General features: G+C 46.3%; 1 protein-coding gene across 9 annotated transcripts in view; it reads left to right on the top strand.

Moving 5' to 3' along the window:
• Positions 1-21,765, top strand: part of RASD2 (RASD family member 2) — a 32,333-nt gene extending 10,568 nt beyond the window's left edge. For 2 of the 9 annotated variants that reach the window (XM_065564345.1, XM_065564358.1), the window contains 4 exons: positions 6,470-6,571; positions 11,666-12,116; positions 17,090-17,369; positions 19,433-21,765. In XM_065564345.1, coding sequence (XP_065420417.1) covers positions 17,099-17,369; positions 19,433-19,962 — 801 coding nt within the window. In that variant the 5' untranslated portion in view covers positions 6,470-6,571; positions 11,666-12,116; positions 17,090-17,098 and the 3' untranslated portion in view covers positions 19,963-21,765. Of the gene's footprint in view, positions 1-6,469; positions 6,572-10,837; positions 10,977-11,348; positions 11,394-11,665; positions 12,233-17,089; positions 17,370-19,432 lie in introns of those variants that run through there. The other 7 variants (XM_042843598.2, XM_065564354.1, XM_065564374.1 and 4 more) reach the window with 5 other exon arrangements.
• The last annotated feature ends 687 nt before the right edge of the window (positions 21,766-22,452 follow it).

The following is a 22,452-nucleotide window of genomic DNA, read 5'->3' as shown; positions in this document are numbered from 1 at the left end:
GGGCTACCCAACTTTGTGCTGCTTATAGTAAGTGTGACATGTAGGGGTGCCAAACCTCCAGGATTAAGTCATATGATGAAACAGCTCTAGGAATACTTCCAACCGAAATTGGCAACTCTACATGGGGTTGGGGAAAAGAGATGCAGCTTGTTGTCTCCTGTGTAATAACTTTTCAGTTATTCAGGGAGGGCCATAAGCAAGTGAAGTAAATACGAGAAGGGTGGAGGGAAGAGCAAAGATGTGGGGGTGGGAGAATGAGTCTGGTACATTGAATAATGAAGGAGATTAAAATGAATGGGAGAAGAGAGAAAAGCTGATTTAAATATTTAATTTCTCATGTGTTTGCATTGAAAAGGAGACGAAAACCTTGGAACATCCTTTGTCTTGAACTAATTGTGTTCAGAGGTGAGAGGCATGCAATTGTCATTTCCCTCATATCCCTGGTTAAGAGAGAACAGACGGGGTCTCACTTAATTGGACCACTAGTCCATTAAGTCAGCATCCAGTATTCAGCACTGGCTGATGCTTCAGCAGAAGTACAACAATAACAATTATTGCACCTAGCCTATTGTGCAATGCTGTATTGTGATCCTGTGTCAATGAGGTGATGCCGCCATCCTGTTTTGGGAGCACTGCATCTTTAAAAATGGAGGGGCATCCCTTGCAGCCGCTATTTTGTGCTTTGGTTCAAATGCAGAATATTACAGAGCAAGTCACTTTGCTTTCTGTCTGTCATTTAGATTTGGGAGCAGTCAGTTTGAACTGCACTGTTCTCTGGCTTTTCACTTCTCCACACCCCCTCCTCCTTTATTAGAAAAGCCTCTGGTGAAGTTGGAACATGGAGCTTCTCCCATCACCATGTTTGTTCTCCTTCCCTTGACCCTTATTGGTAAATTTTCCCTCTCTGCTCTGCTGACTTATTTTTTCCCAGTTGATCTGAAATGAGCATGGCACTTTGGCCCATCAGCAACCACTGCATCCTGCACAGCACATTCTGCTGCAGAGACAACTTCATTTATGCACCAGCATCAGTGAGTGATCTTGGTGTCATGGTTCAGTGTATAGATGTGTTTGTTGCTGCAGGGCCAGTATATGGAGGAAGAAACATTATTTTTGTAGGCCCGGACCAAATAATGGCTACTGGTTTTGTTCAAATGATAAGAATCTGAAGCGCTGTTCCTATTTCCCTACCTCTCTTATGCTGTCAATATGACCAAGAAGGGGTAGGCGGAGCTCCCTCCAGAACCTGTTGATGCTAGTCGCTAATTGGCCAGAGAGAGACAGAGAGCTGTTTGAGATGTGGAATTTTGTTTCTCTTATCTTGGGCATAATAACCCAGACTTCTTTCTTTGGGCTCTACACTGCTATGGGATCTGTACCATAGTGAGTGTGCTTGCATTCAGAATCATGCAACATGGTTTTCTTACACACGTTAGCTGGCTTCGTGTTCTGGATCACAAGTCAACTATGTACATATACAATGCACTTATATGGCCCCCATTACCATAGTATCTGACTCACACTCACAATCTGTGAGGTGTTTATCCTCACAAAACTCCTGGGAGGAAGAACAGTGCTACTATCCCCATTCTACACATGGGAACTGAGGCACAAAGTGAGGGCTCCACAACACATTGCAATGCTGAGTGTCATAGCACTTAACCTAGAGGCACCTAAAACAAAACAAAACAAATCTCAGGAACAACACTGTGATTCAGAAAGCCTGAGTTAGGCAGCTGGGCTCCCTGTATAATGACTGGGGAGAGAGAGGCACCTTAGAATCTGATCCACAAAAGCCAGCATGCTAGATGGGGATCCACCTAAGCTAGCCAGTGGGAGATGCTGATGAGAGGAGTATGTACTAAGCCGCACCGCCTCGCAGAGGATGTTGTGAAGGCCAAGAATATAACTGGGTTCAAAAAAGAACTAGATAAGTTCATGGAGGATAGGTCCATCAATGGCTCTTAGCCAGGATGGGCAGATGGTGTTCCTAGCCTCTGTTTGCCAGAAGCTGGCAATGGGCGACAGGGGATGGATCACTTGATGATTACATGTTCTGTTCATTCCCTCTGAAGCACCTGGCATTGGCCACTGTTGGAAGACAGGATACTGGGCTAGACAGACCTTTGGTCTGACCCAGTAGGGCCATTCTTATATTCTTATGAGATAGGCACTTCCTCTGCTGGCAATCCATGAATAGGAACCAACCATTGGGAATCAGACAGCGTAAGCACCTAAGACATTTCTTGTGGGAATGGGTTAGGCATCTGCTTTGCTCTGTACTAAATAGCCAGTGGTGGTGGTGTTCACCGTATAACTTTAGAGCACTCACCTGGAAGGTGGGACCCATGTTCAATTCTCCTCACCCATCTCTGCCAGAAGGGGAAGAGAAGATTTGAACAGGGGTCTCCTACCTTTCAGGAGTGTGCTCTAAACACTGAGCTATGGGATATTCTGAGGTAGGAGGGCTCCCTCATTCTGTCCTGTTGAACCTGTTCCCCTGTGGATAAATGAGTGATTGGAACAAGGGGACTGGTCCCTTGGTCTCCCATCTCCTAGGCAGGTGGACTACAGAGTCATTCTCACTCTCTTGCTGGCTCTCTGGCTCTATTTATCCACAGTGGAACAGTCATTTGTGAGTGGGGACAGAGAATGAATGACTAAAGACAGGTTCTCAATCTCCTGTTCAACTCCTTTCTCCCCCTTTGGCAGAGAGGGGGAATTGAATCTGGGTCTCCTCCAGCCCCAGCGAGTGCTCCAACTTCTTCTTAACGTATGCACAACATGCCTCAGGTGGCATGTGACCAGGATTCCTCACCGAATTTGGTCCGCTGGTTGGATCATTAGCTTCCCTGGCCCAGCTCATGTACTGACGGGGAGCGCGACGTGAACACTGATCCATGCCCCCCAGTGCTCCCACTAATGGGATACAAGGTATAAAGTGAGTGGTAGCCAAATGCTCCTGGTTCATGCATCCTTCTGGGGCTTAGGTGGGAGATAGGTGTCTGGATGCCTAGAGTAGGGCAATGTACATGCCTCAGGGTCTAAAATTTTGGTGCCTAGGGAACTTTGACAGCAGAAAGATAGGCACTGAGTGAGGTAAGGCAGTAACCAAGCAGCAGTTTTGTGGGTCACAGTGGTGCTGCATGCAAGGACTTAGGAGCTTAACTGGTGCCTAAATTGCTTCCTGGGTCTCATGCAGAGAGATTAAGTGACTTGCCTAAGGTCACACAGGAAATCTGTAGCAAAGCAGGGACTTGAATCCTGGTCTACTGAGTCCCAGGCAAGCACATGAATCACTGGGCCATCTTTCCTCTTGTGACCTGTGTGACTATGCTAGAAAAACATAAATAAAAATCAAAGTGCTATTCATAAAGATGTATAGTTTATTTTTACTTTATTAATACAATTGATTGTTTTATTACCCATTTGGATCCAAGGGCACCTGACAAAATCTGTTCAGATTATCTCTTGATATAATTGCAGGAACTGATTTGCAAGTCTGGAAATCTTTTATCTTATCTAGGTTCCCATCCAGCACCCATCAACATGGTATCTGGGCACCTTTCAGGAAAAGATATCCAAATCCAATTTGGGTTTTCATGAAGAAGGCTGTCTTTCAAGCTGTAACCTCGCTTTTGTTTATCTGCTTCTTCTTCGTCTTCACCTGCATTAGGTATAGAGTAACCGACCTTGATTAGGGTTAGACATCATGGTGGTGATATAGCCTGCACCCCATCTACTGTACAGCTTCTGCCTTTGATAACACTGGTGGAGCTGCATCAGCTCAGAGAAACTCTTAGAGATATTCTCTGGGTACATGCACTCTGTCAGCGGAAGGTAAGTTCAGCTTCCATAGCCCATCCAGTCCTAGGCCTCTCTGATAATACTGCCAGTGACTGTTATAGAATCATAGAGTTTAAGGCCAGAAAGGACCACCAGATAGTCTAGTGTGACCTCCTGTATATCACAGACCACCAGACAGCACCCGCACACTAGACCCAACAATGGAATGAAACCAAAGCATTACAGCCCACATGAGACTAGACTATTATGTGCCACAGGCAGAGATAGGAGCGTCTGAGCTACACCAGCGCTTGAGGCCCCTAGCAGTGGCAGAGAATTGATTGAGAGAGACCCAAATAATCCTGGCAAGTGGCCCATACCCCATGCTGCAGAGGAAGGCCAAAAAAAACCCAAGGTCACTGCCAATCTGACCTGGAGAAAAATTCCTTCCTAATCCTACATATGGCGATCAGTTAGATCCTGAGCATGTGAACAAGAACCATCCAGCCAAGCACCTTGGAGAAAGACTTCTTGGTGTCACCTCACTGCACTGGCCCACCCCACCCCGTGTCCCATTTTCTCCAGCCTTGGCCATCTCTGATGTGTCAGAGGAAAGAGACCAAAAAAAACCCCCATAATACACTGGGTGGGGGGGAAGTCCCTTCCTGCCCCCCTGTAGGTGATTGGCTGAAGTCCTGAAGCATAAGCTTTAGGAAAATAAGACATAAACCAGAAGGGATGTCCCCCTCAGAGTTGCCGAGCCCTGTCCCCCACCATCATAAGCAACTCCGTCATACAATCCTACTCAATTTTGTCCAGCTATCCCTTAAAATGAATTAAGTTGTTTGCCCCCACAACTCCTATTGTGAGACCATTCCAGAACCTCACCCCTCTGATGGTTAGAAACTGTCTTCTAATCTGCAGCCTGATTTTATTCCTGGCCAGTTTATATCCTTTGTTCCTGTGTCAGAATTGTCCTTTAGTTTAAATAGCTCTTCAGCCTCCCTGGTGTTTACCCCTCTGATATATTTATAGAAAGCAATCATATCCGCTCTCAGCCTTCTTTTTGTTTGGCTAAACAAACCAAGCTCTTCCCGTTCTCTTGGGGTGATGATTTTGTGCTGTTGATCCTTATCTGCTAGAAACTGGGTGGTGGGGGCCCCATGCTCATCTTATTTAGACCACTAAACAGCTATCCTATAGTGACAGCTTTTGGTTCCTGTTGACCTGTATTCAGTTTGAATTGGTAACCTAGAGGTAAAGGGCATCATATTCCAGTTTTTAAAAAAATGTCCTGAGCTATCCAGTCCCCACCCCTGGTATGTGTCAAGATGCCAGCTGAGACCCGGTAGTTGAAGGAGTCCTGATCTTGCTGTATGAAAGGAGTGTGAAGGATTGGGCCTACCTACCTTATAGCGCCCTCTTCTGGCTGAATGCACACTGCAAACCTAGCTCCCTCCCTGGGGAAATCCTGCCAGAGGGGCCCCTCACAGAATCCAGGAAGAATAGTCTCCATTCCGATTAATTGCTGTGGGTTTTATTTCATGCCTTCTTAATAAAAACAAGATCAAAGTTTCATAGCCTTTCCCCACTAGGTCTGTACAAGTTAAGTCCCTTCTCCCTCCACCCCCCAAGTCTGTCTCTCACCCTAAGCGTTCCTCAGCCCAAAGCTCCTCACTCTTTACCTCTGAGCCCTTTGCACTAACAGGACTTTTCCAAGTCTCTCTTCTGTCCCTCTGTTTCTTGGAGCTGCTCCTCCTTGGAGCTGCTCCTCCCAGCAGTTGCTCCAGCCCAGGTCTGGCTGACCCTGCTCCCATTTCCTGCTCTTCCTTTTAAGAGGATCAGCCAATTGAGTTGCCGGTCATTTTTCCAGGCGACGCAGGTCGGGCTACTTAGCCAGCCAGCCACCTGGAAGCCTCTGACCTTATACTTTCCCATACCTCCTGTCCTTGAGTGGTCCTGTCAGGCACTCACCACAGGGCCCCTAGTAGTCTTCAGTTCATGACAGGAAGTTGGCATTCTGATGGTCACTCCCGGGTCAATGCTCTATTCAAAACTGAAAGGGTTGTAAGGGTAAGTATCAGTATGTCACATGGGCATTTGAGTTTTTCATGGTTTGGAGCCACCTTAGAGCCACATCATCAGTGACCAAGACAAAGGGTTTTCCAAACAGAGAGTACCTCAGTGCCTTTACAGCCCAGTGTGTGGTCAGGCATTCCTTCTCAAGGACCAAGTACTGTATCAGGTTTCCCAGAATAAAAGTTTTCTACTTATATAGAGGGTAGGGTGTTCTTCTCCATGGAAAGTTTGGGATTACACTGCACTCACAACGTGGTGCAAGGTGTCAGGGTGTAGAACGAATTCTCGAGAGAAATTGGGGCTGTGCATTATTGGCTTGTTGCATAGAATCTGTTTAATTTTTCCAAAATGCTTGATCACACAGGGGAGCCCACATGACTTCTCAAGGGGCTGATTTTTTAAAAGGTCATAAGTGGTGCAGCCAATTGGGCAAAGTTTGGTACCAGTCTTCTATAGTACCTGGCAAGACCTAGGAAGGTCTAGACCTGCTTCATAGTTCTTGATATGGGAGTGTTTGCTAGGGCTTCAACTTTGTCCACTGGGGTTGTACCTTTCTGTTCCCTACTAGATACCCCAAATATTTTATTTCCCATTTCCTAACCAGGCACTTCTTTGGATTTGCTGTGGATGGCCTCCCATAGGGCTTGAAAGACACCTGCTAGGTTTTGGTGGGCCAGTCCTGATGATAGAACATCACATCATCAAGGTAGGCTGCAGCATAGCGATGATGGGTCTGCAACTCCTGGTCCATCAGCCTTTGAAAGGTAGCCAGGGCCCCATGCAATCCAAAGGCCATGCTAATGAATTGGAATAGACCAGGTGGGGTAGGAAAGGTGTTTTTTCCAATGGGAGTAAGAGGAATTTGCCAATAGCCCTTAATTAAATCTAATGCTGTGATAAAGCAGGCTTGACCGAGGCAATCCATTGACTTGGAGCATCAGATATCTAGAAATCTACCCAAAATTGGGCAGTCCTGGCTAACTTTGGTACCAAAACTAGCGGACTACACCAGGGACCACTGGACTCCTTGATTATTCCCAGTCTTAACATTTCCTGTGTTTCCTGAACTAACGGGTTTTATGCCTTCTGGGAGGGGCTTGGCCCCCAGCTCTATACAATGCAGCGAGCTACTAAGGAGGTTCATTCTGATAGTGGGGAGAACACTTCCATGTAGACTTTCAGGAGGTTGTTTGCCTTCTCCACCCATCAGACAGCCTGTCCCCAAGTGGCACCTCTCCTATCCCTATTTCAGCTGGTGTAGGGAGCTGAGGACCCAGATCCTCTTCGCCCTCCTTCAGGTGGATGAAGAGGCATTTCTGGACCTTCCAGGGTTTTAACAGATTTATGTGATAAATCTACTTTGGTTTTCGTGAGCCAGGGCAATAGATTTCACAGTCTATTCATCCCATGCAACGGAGCACTTCATATTATCCCTGCCATTTGGCCAGGAGCTTGCTCTCTGAGCTGGGAAGTATTTAGAATTTCCTGGCTCTAACCCCCTTATTTTATTGTTGCATCTGGGCCTGCAAGATGTTAGTTCAGGCAAGGTGGCCCCCGCATTCTAACCTTTCCCTTGTTTGAATAACGTATTGGAGGTTATTGGTAGAGCAGATGGGGTGAACTTTCCAACATAGACTTAGTTAGGGTAACACTCTGCGAGGCTGTCTCCCATAAAGGAACTCCAAAGGGGAGAAGCCTGTGGAGGCCTGCAATACCTCCCACACTGCAAACAAAATATAGAGAAGCAGTTGGTCACAGTCTTTGGCCTCTGTTCCACAAAATTTAACATACTGTTAAGGGTATTATTAGCCCACTCTCCATGCCAGTCTTTTTGAGAGTGGTAGACTGAGATCTGGAGTGGTTTTACTTTCAACAATGGCCACTCTTGGAACACCTGGGATGTGAAATTCATCCCCGATTAGTGAGGATTTCCACAGGAAGGTCAACCCAGGAAAATCCAAGGGTGGAGGCAAAGGAATTTCATAAAGGAATTCAGGTGGTGTAGTCCACCAGTACCAAAATAAACTTGTGACCTGAGGCACTCTTCTCCAGAAGGCCTAGTAATCAATCTCTACCCATTCAAGGGGGATTGCAATGATGGGTAGGGGGTTAAGGGGCCCAGCCATGACTTGTTGGGGTAACTTTTTGGTAATTGGGGCACAATATGCAGAAATTGCCTACTTCTTTATGTATCCCTGGCCAAAAGAATAGACCCAATAGAAACAATCTTTCTTGGGTTTTCACCTTACTTAGGTGTCCTGCCATGGGGAGTGTATGGGCTAGTCATAGGAGTTCATGAGACAAGAAATTTGGGGATACTTTTATTCTCCACGTGCTTTTGCTTCACCTTTAGTCAGAGTATCTCCTCCATTGATGGAAAGGGCTCAGATCGAAAGGTCCCTGTTCAGGCGCCACGTATGAAGGACTGGGCCTACCTTATAGTGCCCTCTTCCAGCTGGACCCAGGCTGGTGCCTGCAGAGCTAGCTCCCTCCCTGGGGGAATCCTGCATGGGGCTTCTCGCAGAATCCAGGTAGAGTAGTTTCCACGCCCACTAATTGCTGTGGGTTTTATTTCAAGCCTTCTTAATGAAAAGAAGATCAAAGTTTCACAGCCTTTCCCCACAAAGCCCGTACAGATTAAGTCTCTCCCCCACCCCCCAAGTCTGTCCCTCACTCTGAGTTCATCAACCAAAAGTTCCTGGCTCTTACCTCAGAGCCCTTTGTGCTAACTGGATTTTCCCCAGTCTCCCCTCTGTTTCTTGGAGCTGCACATCCTAGCCTCTGACAAGTATCAATGCCCACTCTCCCATTTCCTACTCCTCCTTTTATGAGGACCAGCCAATTAAGTTGCTGTCTTTTTCCCAGGTGCAGTGGGTGGGACTAATTAGACAGCCAGCCAACTGCAGGCCTCTGAGCTAGGGTTGCCAGGCATCCGGTTTTCAACTGGAACACCTGGTCGAAAAGGGATCCTGGCGGCTCTGGTCAACATTGCCGGTCGGTGGCACAGCAGGGCTAAGACAGGCTCCCTGCCTGTCCTGGCTCCACACGGCTCCCAGAAGTGGCCAGTAAGTCCCTCTGTGACCCCTAGGCACAGGGGCATCCAGGGAGGTTCCGCACACTGCTCCTGCCCCGAGCACCAGTTCCACAGATCCCATTGGCCGGGAACCATGACCAATGGGAGCTGTGGAGGTGGTGCCTGCAGGCGGGGGCAGAGCACAGAGCCACCTGGCCATAGCTCCACCTAGGAGCCTCAGGGACGTGCCGAGGTAAGTGCCACCTGGAGCCTGCACCCCCTCCCACACCCTGCCTCAGCCCTGAGTCCCCTCCTAGACCCAAACGCCTTTCCAGAGCCTGCACCCCTCCTGCACCCTCTCCAGCACTCCAGTCCTGAGCCCCCTCCCGTACTCTGAACCACTTGGACCCAGCCTGGAGCCCCCTCTTGCACCCCAAACCCCTCATCCCTGGCCCCACCCCAGAGCCCGCACCCCCAGCCATAGCCCTCACATCCCCCACACCTCAACCGTTCCTCAGCCTGGTGAAAGTGAGCAAGGGTGGGGGAGAGTGAGCGAAGGAGGGAGTGGGGCTGGAGTGAGCAGGGGCAGGGCCTTGGAGAAAGGGCGGGGCAGGAGGAAGGGAAAGGGTGGTCAGTTTTCTGCAATCAGAAAGTTGGCAATCCTACTCTCACCCCAGACAAGGAGGTTAGGTAGGGAGCTGAACTGATGCACTGATTTATCCCCCATTATTGTATTGTACCATCATTGCCTAGGGAGGTTGTGGAATCTCCATCATTGGAGATTTTTAAGAGCAGGTTAGACAAACACCTGTCAGGAATGGTTTAGAAAATACATATTCTGCTCTGAGTACCGGGGACTGGACTGACCTCTCGAAGTCCCTTCCAGTCCTATGAGTCTATGATTCTATCATACAGGAGTTACAAGGGATGGCTGAGAACTCAAGTCCCGGGGCTGGAGCCCAAGTACCTGACACAGAGCAGCTACATTACTCCTGGGGGAATTCTGTGCCACTGCACATACACAGAATTTATGTTCCCTGCAGATTTCTTTGCTTCCCCGCAGAAAAATGACTTTCTGATGGGGAAGCAAAGGGAAGCCACAAGAACAGTCATGTGACCCTCCCCAGCAGTATGTTTTGGGTTCCCAGGGCAGCCAGCAGAGAGGCAAATCACTGTGGGGCAGGAGACAGGACCGGGGAAGACCCAGCTAGTGGCTCCTACCCTGCGCTGGGCTCAGCTGCTAGTCCCAGCTGGGATGGGGAGGACAAGATTTCCTCTTCCCCTGCACGGTATCCGGGGCCAGGTCAGACCTACCCCCAGATTTCTCCATCTGGATCCCGCACTGAGCCCCCCACACTCAGACTCCCCCCCACTGCTGAGCCCCAACACCTTCACCTGGACCCCCTGCAGAGTCCCATTACCATTGCACCCACAACCCCCCCCCAATAAGCCCCTGTGCATCCAGATCCCCTCTGCACCCGGATCCCCGACTGAACCACCTGCACCCAGATTGCCCCACACAGAACCCTCTCAACCCACACCTGGATCCCCCCACATTAAGCCACTCCACACTTAAATCCTCCCTTGTTGAGCCTGCCTGCCCACACAGAAGGGCAGGGCCCCAGGGTGTTTCTGGGGCAGGCCGGGTCCTTGTGCTGTGTCAGGGTTGGGTGCAGTCTCACGGCTGAGTCCGTGTCCTGGGAGGGAACTGCATAGTGATCTCCCACCTCTGTGCAGCTAGTGCCCTTTGCTCTCCAATGATAAAATTTGCAGAATTTTGCAGAATTTAAAAATATTGTGCCACAGAATTTTTAATATTTTGGTGCACAATTTTATATTTTTTTGGCACAGAATGCCCTCAGGAATACTACATGCACATTCAAGAGTGGGTGGGTGGGTGTGACCAGCAGTCCTCTTCCTAGGAAGTGATTAATCATTCATAGAGCTAAGGGGTGTGGCGAAGGAGGGAGGTGGTTACAAACCAGGGCTGGCAGCAGCAGTAGTGCCGATACGCAGTCTATGGAGAAAGTGGTCTTGTTGCAGCAAGAAGAGGTCAGGAATCCAACCATGAGAAAGCAGGCTGGACCACAGCTTTTAGGTGGGAAATTAGCACTGTCTCTGGATTGATCCAGATCAAAATGAAGTTGCAAGCCACTTATCATTTGTAATCTGATTTTTAGTTCTAGATCAAAACCAACGAGCATTCCTAAAAACTGCAAAGTGTCTTCAGGCAGGGGATGCTATATCTCAAAAGAATCATAGAAATTAGGAAACAGAGGTGGGAGATCATGAGTTTTCAGAGCGTAAAATATACTAGGAGTAACAAGTCTCTCTCACACATGATCACAAACATACACACGTCTCTTGTGGAAAGGAAAAGAATTTGCACTCTGGAAAGTGAAAGAAGTTTGTGTTTAAAAAGAAAAAAAGACCTTCAATAAACATAAGCTCCCACCCCCTTAGCAACTCTTCTTCCACTGTCTCTGACTTCAAGGGAGGAGTGAGCCAATTATCTGTGAGTTCTGCAGAAGGAAAACCTGCAACTTACCAGCTGCTGGGGGAGAGAGACAGCGAGAGAGGCAGGGAGGAAGAATCAATAGACAAATTCTAAAATTTAAAGAAAAAGCAAAGCATTTTTAAACAAATCTTAGATGAGGGGGGAAATCTTTTATCTGCCAGGATTTTTTGCAGTGCAAGTGTGAGGGTATACTTTCAAACCTGCTATCATAAGAAACTCCCAGGCCCCCCTCTTAACCCCTAATTTGCTTCCCCCTCTTTATTTCACAGGGTCTACCTAGAAGCACCATGGGTCAGCTGAATGCACACACTAGCCTTGACAGCTAGGTGTTGCACCAGAGGCCACTTCCACCCACATGAGTCTACGAATTACAAGTTGCAAGAAAAGCAAGTGTGAGTGGGAGACGTAGTGAACTGAGAGTACCAGGAGAAGAGCAAACCTCTTCAGAGGGGAGAAAGAACAGGAGTACTTCTGGTACAGAGAGTCTACTTTGGACCATGTCAATCTTCTGACCCAATAAAGATCACCCATGGGGAACCAGCCCCTGGAGCGCTCTGGTCTTTCCCAGTCCAGTTAGGGTCCAAAGTGGTGGAGAAGAGCCCAGCCCAGTGACTTGGGATCCAGAAAAAAGCAGCGGCAGCAGCAGCCTCTGATTAAAACCATCAAGACAGCTTCATCCACGACACTAGGATTCAGGACTTCTCCTCCCAACAAGGAAAGGTAAGGGAGAGCCACTGAACCTGGAATTAAAGCAATCAGGGAGAACAGCACCCTACAGAAATAATATCAGTGTGCATGAAAATGAAAATACTCCAGGATTTTCTAATCAATGACAGGTCTGTACTACACAGTTTGGTTTGCTTCTGCCTATGTCTCTTTTAGCCAGATGCAATACATCTCTTAGGACTAGTATAGAGAGAGAAATATTGTAACTGGTGACTGTAAACAGTGGCACCTCAGAATGTTTTTATGTATGTTCAGTGGTAGAGAGCATAATGCATGCAGTAATATGCAGAATCTGGGTATTGAAAGCTAGTATGGAAAAGCTCCAGGCAGCAGGTTTTCTATCTTCATTATGTTTTTTCTGTAACTGGTACATAGGATCAGACTTTTCACCACCTCACTGGAATTTAAGCATGATCTTTTCAGTGCATGCATGGATTTGCAAAGGCAGGTGCATGGTAATGTAGTCTTAAATTTGCAAAAACAGCAGTGTCTAATGATTAGAGCAAGGGTCTGGAGTCAGGAGACCTTGGTTTTAATGCTTACTTTGTCACTGGCTCACGGTGTGACTTTAGACAAGTCACTTTATCTCTCTGTGCCCTGGTTTCACAGAAATAGGGATAGTTTTAAATAGACCTACCTTTTGTGAAACATTTTAAAATCATTGAACAGAAGGTGCTCTAAAAGTCCAAAATTGTATAAATCAGGTGTTTTGTTACCTTAAAGTCAGTGCCTGAAGCTAAAGATACAGCAGGGAACAAATCTATTTTTAAACCTTTAATAAACTTGAAGGAAGAGTCATAGATTCCAATCAGCTGGTGGTGTTTGTTTGTCCTCTTCTGATTGATTTTTACTTTATTTCGTAAATAACTGTGTGGTCTCTTTCTGTTTCCTCTTTACTGCCTTTAATCTTTCCCATGTATGGCTCCCTGTGCCCCGCAGGGGGCTTGAACTTGGTCTCTTTCTCCGAGTAAGAGAGGAGAAAGGTTTGAGTCAGAGAGAAGCTGTGGTGATGTGAAGAGCGTGAAAGACAAACGAAGGTTCCAGGTTATGCCGCACCCTGTAAGTCAGGTGCTCAGCGGAGGCAATTAAATGAATAGCAGCTACAGGAATTAGAAGTGCTGAAAGAATCTATTTACTGTGCACTAGACCAAAGGCAGGCTGCAAAGCATGGGAGAGCCCTTAAAGGGATAATCTGACAAACAGAACCAACCTCTCCAGGGCACCATAAGGTGACATTTTAAATGAATACTGGATGTGCTGGGGGAGATCTGCTTCCAGCTGTCACTTCCCCTAACCTCTCCTGTGCACAAAGACCCCTCAGTCGAAGCCTCAGAAACTGACCACATGGGTGTGTGTATGAGCACACACAATAAGGTTTTGCCCTGCTCAGGATGGCAGGCAGTGTAGCCTAGTGACTGGAATTTGGGGCACTCGGAGAGTCAGGAGACTTGGGTTCTGTTCCCCACTCTGCTACTGACTTTGGTCAAGTCACTGAGCCTCTCTGTGCCTCGTTCTCTTCCCCTCGGTGAAATGGGGATGATAATACTTTTCTCTCAGGAGTACACTGAAGGAGAAATTAACAAAAAGTGCTTTGAAATCTCTGGATTGAAGGTGCTGTGGAGATGTAAAGGGGGTATTGATTTATTGTATTTGTCATAGCCTGTGTGTCTTTGAGAGGAAAGAGAAAAGTTGGAGCTGCCCCAGCTTGAGTGTATAGAAATTAGAGAAGGCCCATATGTTTTAGGATTGCTCCCAACTGTGCACTCTCCCATGCTTCGTCAAGCTTGTTAATTGGCCCAAGCCATAAGGCTCCCACCAGGACCCAAGAGAGACTGTTCTGCAGACTCTCAGCCCTGATTGTTAGGATGAATATGAGAGAAAAATTCCTAAAAGTCCTGTGCTAGGCAAGACGGACAGAAAGTAGATTATTTTTCTTTTCAGTGGAGGAATGTATGCTGTCCTATTTCGAGAGAGAAGGGACAGAGAGTTGTAGGGGGCGTGTTATCAATAAAGTGACGTGGCACATCCAGAGCAGCGTGAAAAGCCTGCACGTGTAAAATGAAACTGACAACATGTGTATGCTCCCAACCAGACCCAAGACTAAAATAATACTCTTCTTCCCCGGTTCAGTTGTTTGCTTCTTGTTCTCAGCATGTTCTGAAAAACCAAGATCAGTTTTCAGGGTTTATATGGGGTCATTATGGGCTTGTGGCCAGCTTTTCAGCTGTACGTCATGCACAATGGGGGCCAGATATTTCAGTGCTCAGACCCCAACAAAGAGCTCTGCTGAAAATCTGGCCCTATGTTCTCACATTTCCTCCGGTGCTCAGCTGAGGAGCGTCTGTTTCATCCCCATCCCCCTAGAACCTCTGTGATGGGCCACCTCTCAGGGCTGCTTTATATTATGATCCATTAAATTTGGATAGTCACCTACTTTGACCACTTTTTAAAGCTATTAGCCAAAATGAGTATTTCCTCCACACACTCAAATATAGAAAGAGATGATGCACACGTGCAGCTTGGCATGTCTGTATGATAGATGCAGAATTCTCCTCCCACCCATTGAGATGAGACCCTCTCCTGCTTGCTTTCTTGATGGACTGTGTAGCTGTGATTTGCTGCTAGTTCACGCAGTTGCCTCTCGGTCAATATTTATTTATTTATTAGTTTATATTACGGTAGCACCCCGAGGCTGCAGTGAGGATCAGGGGCCTGTCATTCTGGGCGCTGTACCAAACACGTCAGATAGCACCGATAGAGACACGTATTTGAAGAACGTATTCTAACAGTATTCACCCCAGCCGCTGCAGCAGCACAGCGACAAGATACTGGGCCAGATCCTCAGATGGTGTAAATCAGCATCGCTCCACTGAAGTTAGTGCAGCTACACCAGTGTACACTGGCTGAGGATTTGGCCCTATGTATAGCATTGGACCATTATGGCAGGATAATGTCAATCTTTTTTATAAGGATTGTCTGGCAAAACTGATTCTGCTTTTTAAAATACCCCACTTACTAAACAAAGCTCAGAGAGCACAATGGGGAAAAAAAACACTTCTGCCTGATCCCAAAACAGCTCAATCCCTATCCATTTGGTGCATAGACCCTAGAACCTGCACATCCTAGTGTACAAAGGAGAGTACAAGGGGCAGTGAACACCACTGAATGTCGGTATTTCTGAGGAAAATTGGTGACTTTGCACTGAGAAGGTACAACCTGTTCCAAATTAGACACAGAGTCCAGTACAAACATAGGGCCGGATCTTGCCAGCCTAGCCTGGCGCAGCGCTCACATCAACAGACTTGGACCCGTGCTACATGTGCACAATATTATGTCCTGATTTTAATGCCTGACTGTAATTTAGGCTGTAATCCCCTTTGAGTGTAATCTAGATTATAATTTGCCTTTGGGGCAAGCGCTGCATTTTCTTTTATGCTTTTTAGAGAGCTGAGAATGCTGTCAATGCTCAGTAAATAACAATAATAATGAGTAGTAATGTTCTGCTATTGCCTTAAACCACAGCACAAAGCCAGTAGAGATGCTGGCTCGGACTTCTTACAGGCTTCTTTATATACAAAGAATATTTCGTTACTTCTGCTTGGTACTTAACACATGTAAAATATTTTAAGTGATTTTCTTGGCATAAAGGCTTGGGAGATGAAATTCACATGGGGAAAGGATAGGAATCCAGATCTGTACCCGGAAATAATCTCTCAGTGTGTATATATATAAATACTCAAAACCTATCATTCAGTAAACAACACCTACATTTAATAAACAGCACAGTGGGAACTTGATATTTCTTTCATAAGCTCCTAGTAACCAAAATAAACTGTCCAAATGTGTCTGCTATGCTATGACAGCTAGTTTTCCACAGTGTGCTTGTATTTTTCTTTTCTGTGCACAACATATTTGATCTGAAAGATGAAAAATGTCTGTGGAATCCATGTTTTTCTATCAAGATTTCCTATATCTTTGTGCTGTGTCAAAATGTAATCTCCAGGGTCTGTAGACTCACTTTAATATTCTTCTTGCTCTCTGGTTATATCAGAAAGCTGCCCTCTTCCCCACAGCCCCTCATTTCTCTCTAGTTCTCTCAATACAGCCAAGGACTGCCAGAACCGAGGACTAACGTGTATGTAAAGAGTGACACATCCATGAAAAACAAAACTAGCATTTCTGCAGCTCCATCCACTACCAGCCATCTTGCTGCAAAGCAGCAGTATTTGAAATGCTAACCGTTTGGGGGTGAGGAGCTCTGGCATAAGAGATTTGTTGGATAAAAATCTGGTGTCAAAATTTGAAAAAGAACATTTGGGGCCCAAGTCATTGAAGCTAGTGTCTGATGATGCAATTCTGTGCCTGCAATTACCTGTACCAGCACTTTAGGTCACTTGGACTCTAAGTATCTGATTCATCCTGGAAAGCAGGTACTGTAAGCAGCTCCCATTTAAACACCTAAAGGGAGTGTCTAGATCTTAATGGGAGCTGCTCAGTGCTTCTGGAAACCTGGCTGCTTCGTTTAGGTGTCTAAATGAGAACTGCGCTCTTTTGAAAATCAGGCCCCAAATATCTAAGTGACTTAAACTATGGGCACGAAACTGGAGTCATGGCTAAAGCCAAGCTGATAAATTAGCCCTCAATGTTTAAACATAATTGCAAATTGTAGTTCAAAACTTTATGTGCAAATATAAATTTCTTCATTTTGATGTGACTTAAAAAAGAAAATTCTCCTTAAACCAGGCTAAAAAATGAGGCAGGTTCCCCCATGAAATTTCCCTATCAAGATTTCCTATATCTGCTAAGCAGACCTGCTAACCAGAACCAAACGCTCTATCTTACATCATGGAGCAATCCACAGTGCTCTTTGAGTTTGTTGTAAGAAAACATAGGGGTCTCTCCACTCCAGCCTCACTCTTCTTTCCTTTCTCTCCACCCCTGGCCTGCTTTTATTTTGACCCTTTCAGCACCAAGCAATGATGAAGACTGTGTCCAGTGGGAACTGCACCCTGAGCGTGCCAGCCAAGAACTCCTACCGCATGGTGGTGCTGGGAGCCTCCAGGGTGGGCAAGAGCTCCATCGTCTCACGCTTTCTCACTGGCCGCTTTGAGGACCAGTACACTCCCACCATTGAGGATTTTCACCGCAAGGTCTACAACATCCGGGGAGACATGTACCAGTTGGACATCCTGGACACATCTGGGAATCACCCTTTCCCTGCAATGAGGAGGCTTTCTATACTGACAGGTGAGAGGGGTGGGGTGTGAGAAAGAAAGGGGTGTCCTACTGAGGGATGGTGGGTCAAGGATCCCAACTGTACATTTCTACTTGAGAATAATAACCTGGACACAACTCTTTCCTAACAGAGCACTAGTTTATATGGTGAATGAGGAAAAAATGGGAGCTAGATAGAGGGAATGATGGGTAATGGGATGGAACTTGTTATAAAGATGCATCTTTTCCCCAGTGACATTCCCTGACTGGAGTACCCCAGATGTCATCAGGGGATACATCACTCATCCAGGAATCAACTTGGAGACGTTCTAAAATTTTAGTTGCTTTGCCTAATTTATTCTCCTCCCATCAACCCCTGCGTATAACACATACAACTTGTGTTTTTAACGGCGATGACAAGTGAATGGTAAAATCAAAATCTCACAGGTATAAAGAATGCCAGGAGAAAGAGGAAGTTTGTCACCACCATGCACAAGCAATGTAATACAAATGTAAAATATACTCTGAGGGGTTAAAAATGACGTGACAAGGTTTTTTAAAAATAATTTAAACTGGTTCCCTGCTTTTGGACAATTAAAAATTCCAGTGGAATGCATCTCCCTAAAGTCACTCCCTCCACTCTTATTATTTCTTCCTTCTCCTATAGTCACCCAGAATGAGGTAAACCACATATTAGAAGCGGGTGGCCTCATATTGAAAGTGTTGATTAGCGAGGAGTTTCTGTTGTTTTCAGCGGATGCTGCTGTGCATGCATCACTTCTGAAAATTAGACTGTGGGTGTATACGTGGCTGAGTATACAACCAAAGTTCATAGCCACCTGGGTTCAGTCCTACTTGCCCTACTATTTATCCAATGACACCCTAAGTCTATATTAAGTAGCGCTAGATACCAGGATCTGGATCCTACATGAAACAGGTGCCAAACTCCAGGATGTGGATTGGGATAACCTTGGGTCCATGAAAGATCTTTCTCGGTTCCATGTAAACTGCACTTAACAGGTTGTTGGTTTGCTTTAGCTTGTATTTGTACAAGAAATATTCTGAGTCCCAGTACTGTAAGTAATACCAGAGGACGTATGTCATTTGCACTTTCTTTTGTACTCTGTTTCTCTTGAGCAAGTGAAATGGTAGCAGAACACTGGATTCTTGGAGGCTCCAACTCATTTCTCAGATGCTCTGAAACCTGGCTTGTGGGTCTTGAGGTCAAGTGCTGCTCCTGTTCTTATATATTGAAAGGGTTGAGGCATCGTGGCTACTGTTTTCTGTTCTTAGGAGTTGCTACACAGGTGGTGTATTTCAGGGGAAATGATCTAGAGAAGGGTGGGGGGAGGAGTGAGTGACCCAGAAGAATTCAGTCAGAAGATTATTGGAAAAACATGGTGCAAATGGGCAACATCAATAAGTCAAATGCAGTCTAGGATAAGACAGCAGGTTGTGACTGAGGAAATACTTTGACCATAAGACATTTCTACAGCTGTGGGAACAAGGGGGAAGATGAATCAGAAAGTGACCGGGAACTGGTGACCTTAGAGAGTGTATAGCAGGGGTCGGCAATGTTCGGCACGCGGCTCGCCAGGGTAAGCACCCTAGCGGGCCGGGCCAGTTTATTTACCTGCTGACGTGGCAGGTTCGGCCGATCGCAGCCCCCACTCGCCGCGGTTTGCCGTCCCAGGCCAATGGGGGCGGCGGGAAGCCGCAGCCAGCACATCCCTCGGCCCGCGCCGCTTCCCGCCGTTCCCATTGGCCCGGGACGGTGAACCGCGGCAAGTGGGGGCCGCGATCGGCCAAACCTGCCACGTCAGCAGGTAAATAAACTGGCCCAGCCCACTAGGGTGCTTACCCTGGCAAGCCGCATGCCGAACGTTGCCGACCCCTGGTGTATAGGATCGAAGGAGAAACAAGCAAAGAGGAAGAATGATGGGTGGATGGGGGAACAAAATCCACTATGTTTTAAATAGAGAGAGTCAAGATAGGTGAGGTAATATCTTTTATTGGACCGACTTCTTTGGTGGAAGGGAAGCAGACTGCTCTGAGGTGGATTCTAATGAACAAGTCCTCTTTCTTTTTAATTGCAGGAGATGTTTTCATCCTGGTGTTCAGTTTGGACAACAGAGAATCCTTTGATGAGGTCAAGAGGATCCAAAAGCAGATCCTTGAAGTCAAATCCTGCCTGAAGAACAAGACCAAAGAGGCAGCTGACCTCCCCATGATGATCTGTGGCAACAAAAATGATCATAGTGAAATCTACCGCAAGGTGCGCTCAGAGGAAGCAGAGAAGCTTGTCTCCAGCGATGAGAACTGTGCTTACTTTGAAATCTCAGCCAAGAAGAACACGAACGTGGATGAGATGTTCTATGTCCTCTTCAGCATGGCCAAGCTACCTCACGAGATGAGCCCTGCCCTTCACAGGAAAATCTCTGTCCAGTATGGCGACGCCTTCCACCAAAAATCCTTCAGGATGCGCCGGGTCAAAGAGATGGATGCCTATGGCATGGTCTCCCCCTTCGCTCGCCGACCCAGTGTCAACAGTGACCTGAAATACATCAAATCCAAAGTTCTCAGGGAAGGCCAGGCAAGGGAGAGGGAGAAATGCACTATCCAGTGAAGGGGTATCCGCCATTTTGAGTGAAGTCATTGTGTTGGTGCAGTGCCTTAAAGAAAACGGTTTGAGAACGGGTTCATAGCACCCACCTGATGGAGGATGCCCACCATGACCGTAAGCATGGCTCTTCCTCAGACCTCCACAGCATCGCTAATGTAAATAGTAAACTTCCAAGCTACCCTTGTAAACAGTTGAGGAAATCAGAGGTCTGAAAGGTGACTGACTTCTTCATTTCTTAATTAAGTTCCTTTTCGTTCTTCTCCTGTCTGAAGAACTTGGACTTGTAAAGAAGGATTTGCCTCTTGCCCACCCAGGGAATAGGTCAGTAACACACAAAAGGCATTGGGTCTGTGTAAATAACAGTAACCCATTATTCATCCTCTGCTGAGAAAAACAAATGTCTTTTTTCAAGCATACTTTAAAAATGCTCCAGTTTACCCATCTTCATTCAACGGATAATTGTATTAACCCAGGCTCTTCAGATTGAGGGTGGACTCTATACATGGGTGTGCAATTCTGACTGGCCAGTTAGATGACCTCTAGTTTGCTGTATCTTAGAAAGTCTGGGAGTGATGAAATTTTGCTGTACCGGTGGCAATTTCTAACAGCCATTGACGTAAACGTCACTTTTGTATTATAGCTTTAATCTTGTTTTTGTTTTGTTTTTTTCAAGTGAAACCAGATGGCAATTGTGTATTTGAAATGAAAACCGTGTCTCTGTTCTAGAATTGCCAAGTATTTTCCGTTTTAAGGTTACATAATATGTACAGTAATTGAAAGTGAAATTGTTGTACTGTAAAGCCAACACATCTGACTGCTAGCTATCCTCATGTGTGATTGTGTCTCAAAACAAGCACAAATCTGTTACAGGTACTCTGAATACTTCATTATAAATACTCACTCTGCCCACCTCTCTATCAGAGCAATGGTTCCTTCCTCCTGTCTTTGACAAGAGATTAACCCGATTTGAATTTTGGCTTGAACTATTATAGAAAGAGGTTTGGACCTTCTTCTGGAATTCAGGGATGACAGGACATGGGGAGTTGATTTGGAACCAACTCTGCTTGGAACCATCCCTTCATTCCAGAGTTCTCCTTATTACTGATGGGGTTTGCCCCTGAACAGAGGATGGGCATAGGCGCCACTAAAGTCCCTGAGAGCATAATCCTTGTGCTAACTCTCTGCACAGGGTGAATTTTGCCACTGTGATTAATTTGGGGTTGAGTCACTCTTTCCCATTCCTCCCTTGCCCTGGTCCCTGGCTGCTATCTCCCTGCCTTTTCTATTTCAGCGTCTCTTGCTTGGTGTGCTGGGGCCCTGTGTGCGCTCAGAGAGACAGATGTATTCCCTCAGATATGAGCATGCCACTCCCATTGATTTAAATGGGAGATGGGCATACATAGCTGTGGGCAGAATCTGGTTCTAAAATTGTAAGTAACAACAGTGCATATATTCTTCCCATGAGTGTGTTTTACACCACTCATACCAGCCCTGGCATATTCCACCCTGCCCCATCCCTCACATACTGCCCCTGTATGTATCCATCTCGCTGTGTCCTGGCTGGAGCTGTGGGCTGAATCCTAGTTCGTTCTGTAACTTGACAGGTGACAAAGAATGACGGATATTTGCTAGAAATAGCTTCTGAGAGACCCAATCCCGTCTCCACTTGTCCGTCATTCCATCCTCGCTCACAGGTAAAACGCACAAGTGTTTGATTCCTGGTGCCATGGCAACACCCTATATTATCAAGTCTCTCTCACTCTCTATAAATATGTATACTGTTTATGATTAAACCTGATTTATTTATTAGCAGTGTCCTGCCTGATTTTACTTTTAGCAGGAGTAATTAGGAAGGCTGTAGGGTTTTTATGTAAGGCGTCAGGGGATTTTGAACAGGGGGCTTCAGTTGAGGCCTTAGAAAAGGATTCTAGTTCCCAATGGGAGCATGATTTTCATAGCCCTTTCAGACTTCATGTTTGATATTGACCTGCTTGGAACAGAATATTTTATTTTCTCCAGAAGGATCCCACTATTTACATCCATCCCTGACATAGCTCTGAGGATGCCACACATTTTTGGCAGTTCCTGAGAAGGGGTTGGGTTGTTTGGGTCACACACCGTGATGCTATGCTACTAGCACAAATGAAAGGGGGCACATATCTCCTTCCGAGCACAGGCAGCTAGCTATGCTCCCCACATTGCCCACAGTGCAGGGAGACAGCCACTCTCTCCCTCTCATGGACTGAAAACACTGTCCACACCTGCTTGGATTAGATGTGGTCTCTGTGAAGGAAAATTGTTTTATGCATCCCCTCTGACCCATCATTAGAACTGTGCAAATAACTGATGTTTTTGTTCTGAAAAATCAAACAAAAAATGAATCAGAATTTACAGCAAATTGAAAAAAAATGGAAATTTCATTTCTGGTCAAATGAAATGTTTCACAACCTGAAATGAAATGTCAGGTTGATTTTATTTATTTTTGCTGGGGCG

The sequence above is a fragment of the Chrysemys picta genome, chromosome 1 (genome assembly GCF_011386835.1).
Source record: "Chrysemys picta bellii isolate R12L10 chromosome 1, ASM1138683v2, whole genome shotgun sequence".
Taxonomy (NCBI): Eukaryota; Metazoa; Chordata; order Testudines; family Emydidae; genus Chrysemys; species Chrysemys picta.
The sequence above is the reverse complement of the archived record's forward strand: the minus strand, read 5'-3'. Positions and strand labels throughout refer to the sequence as shown.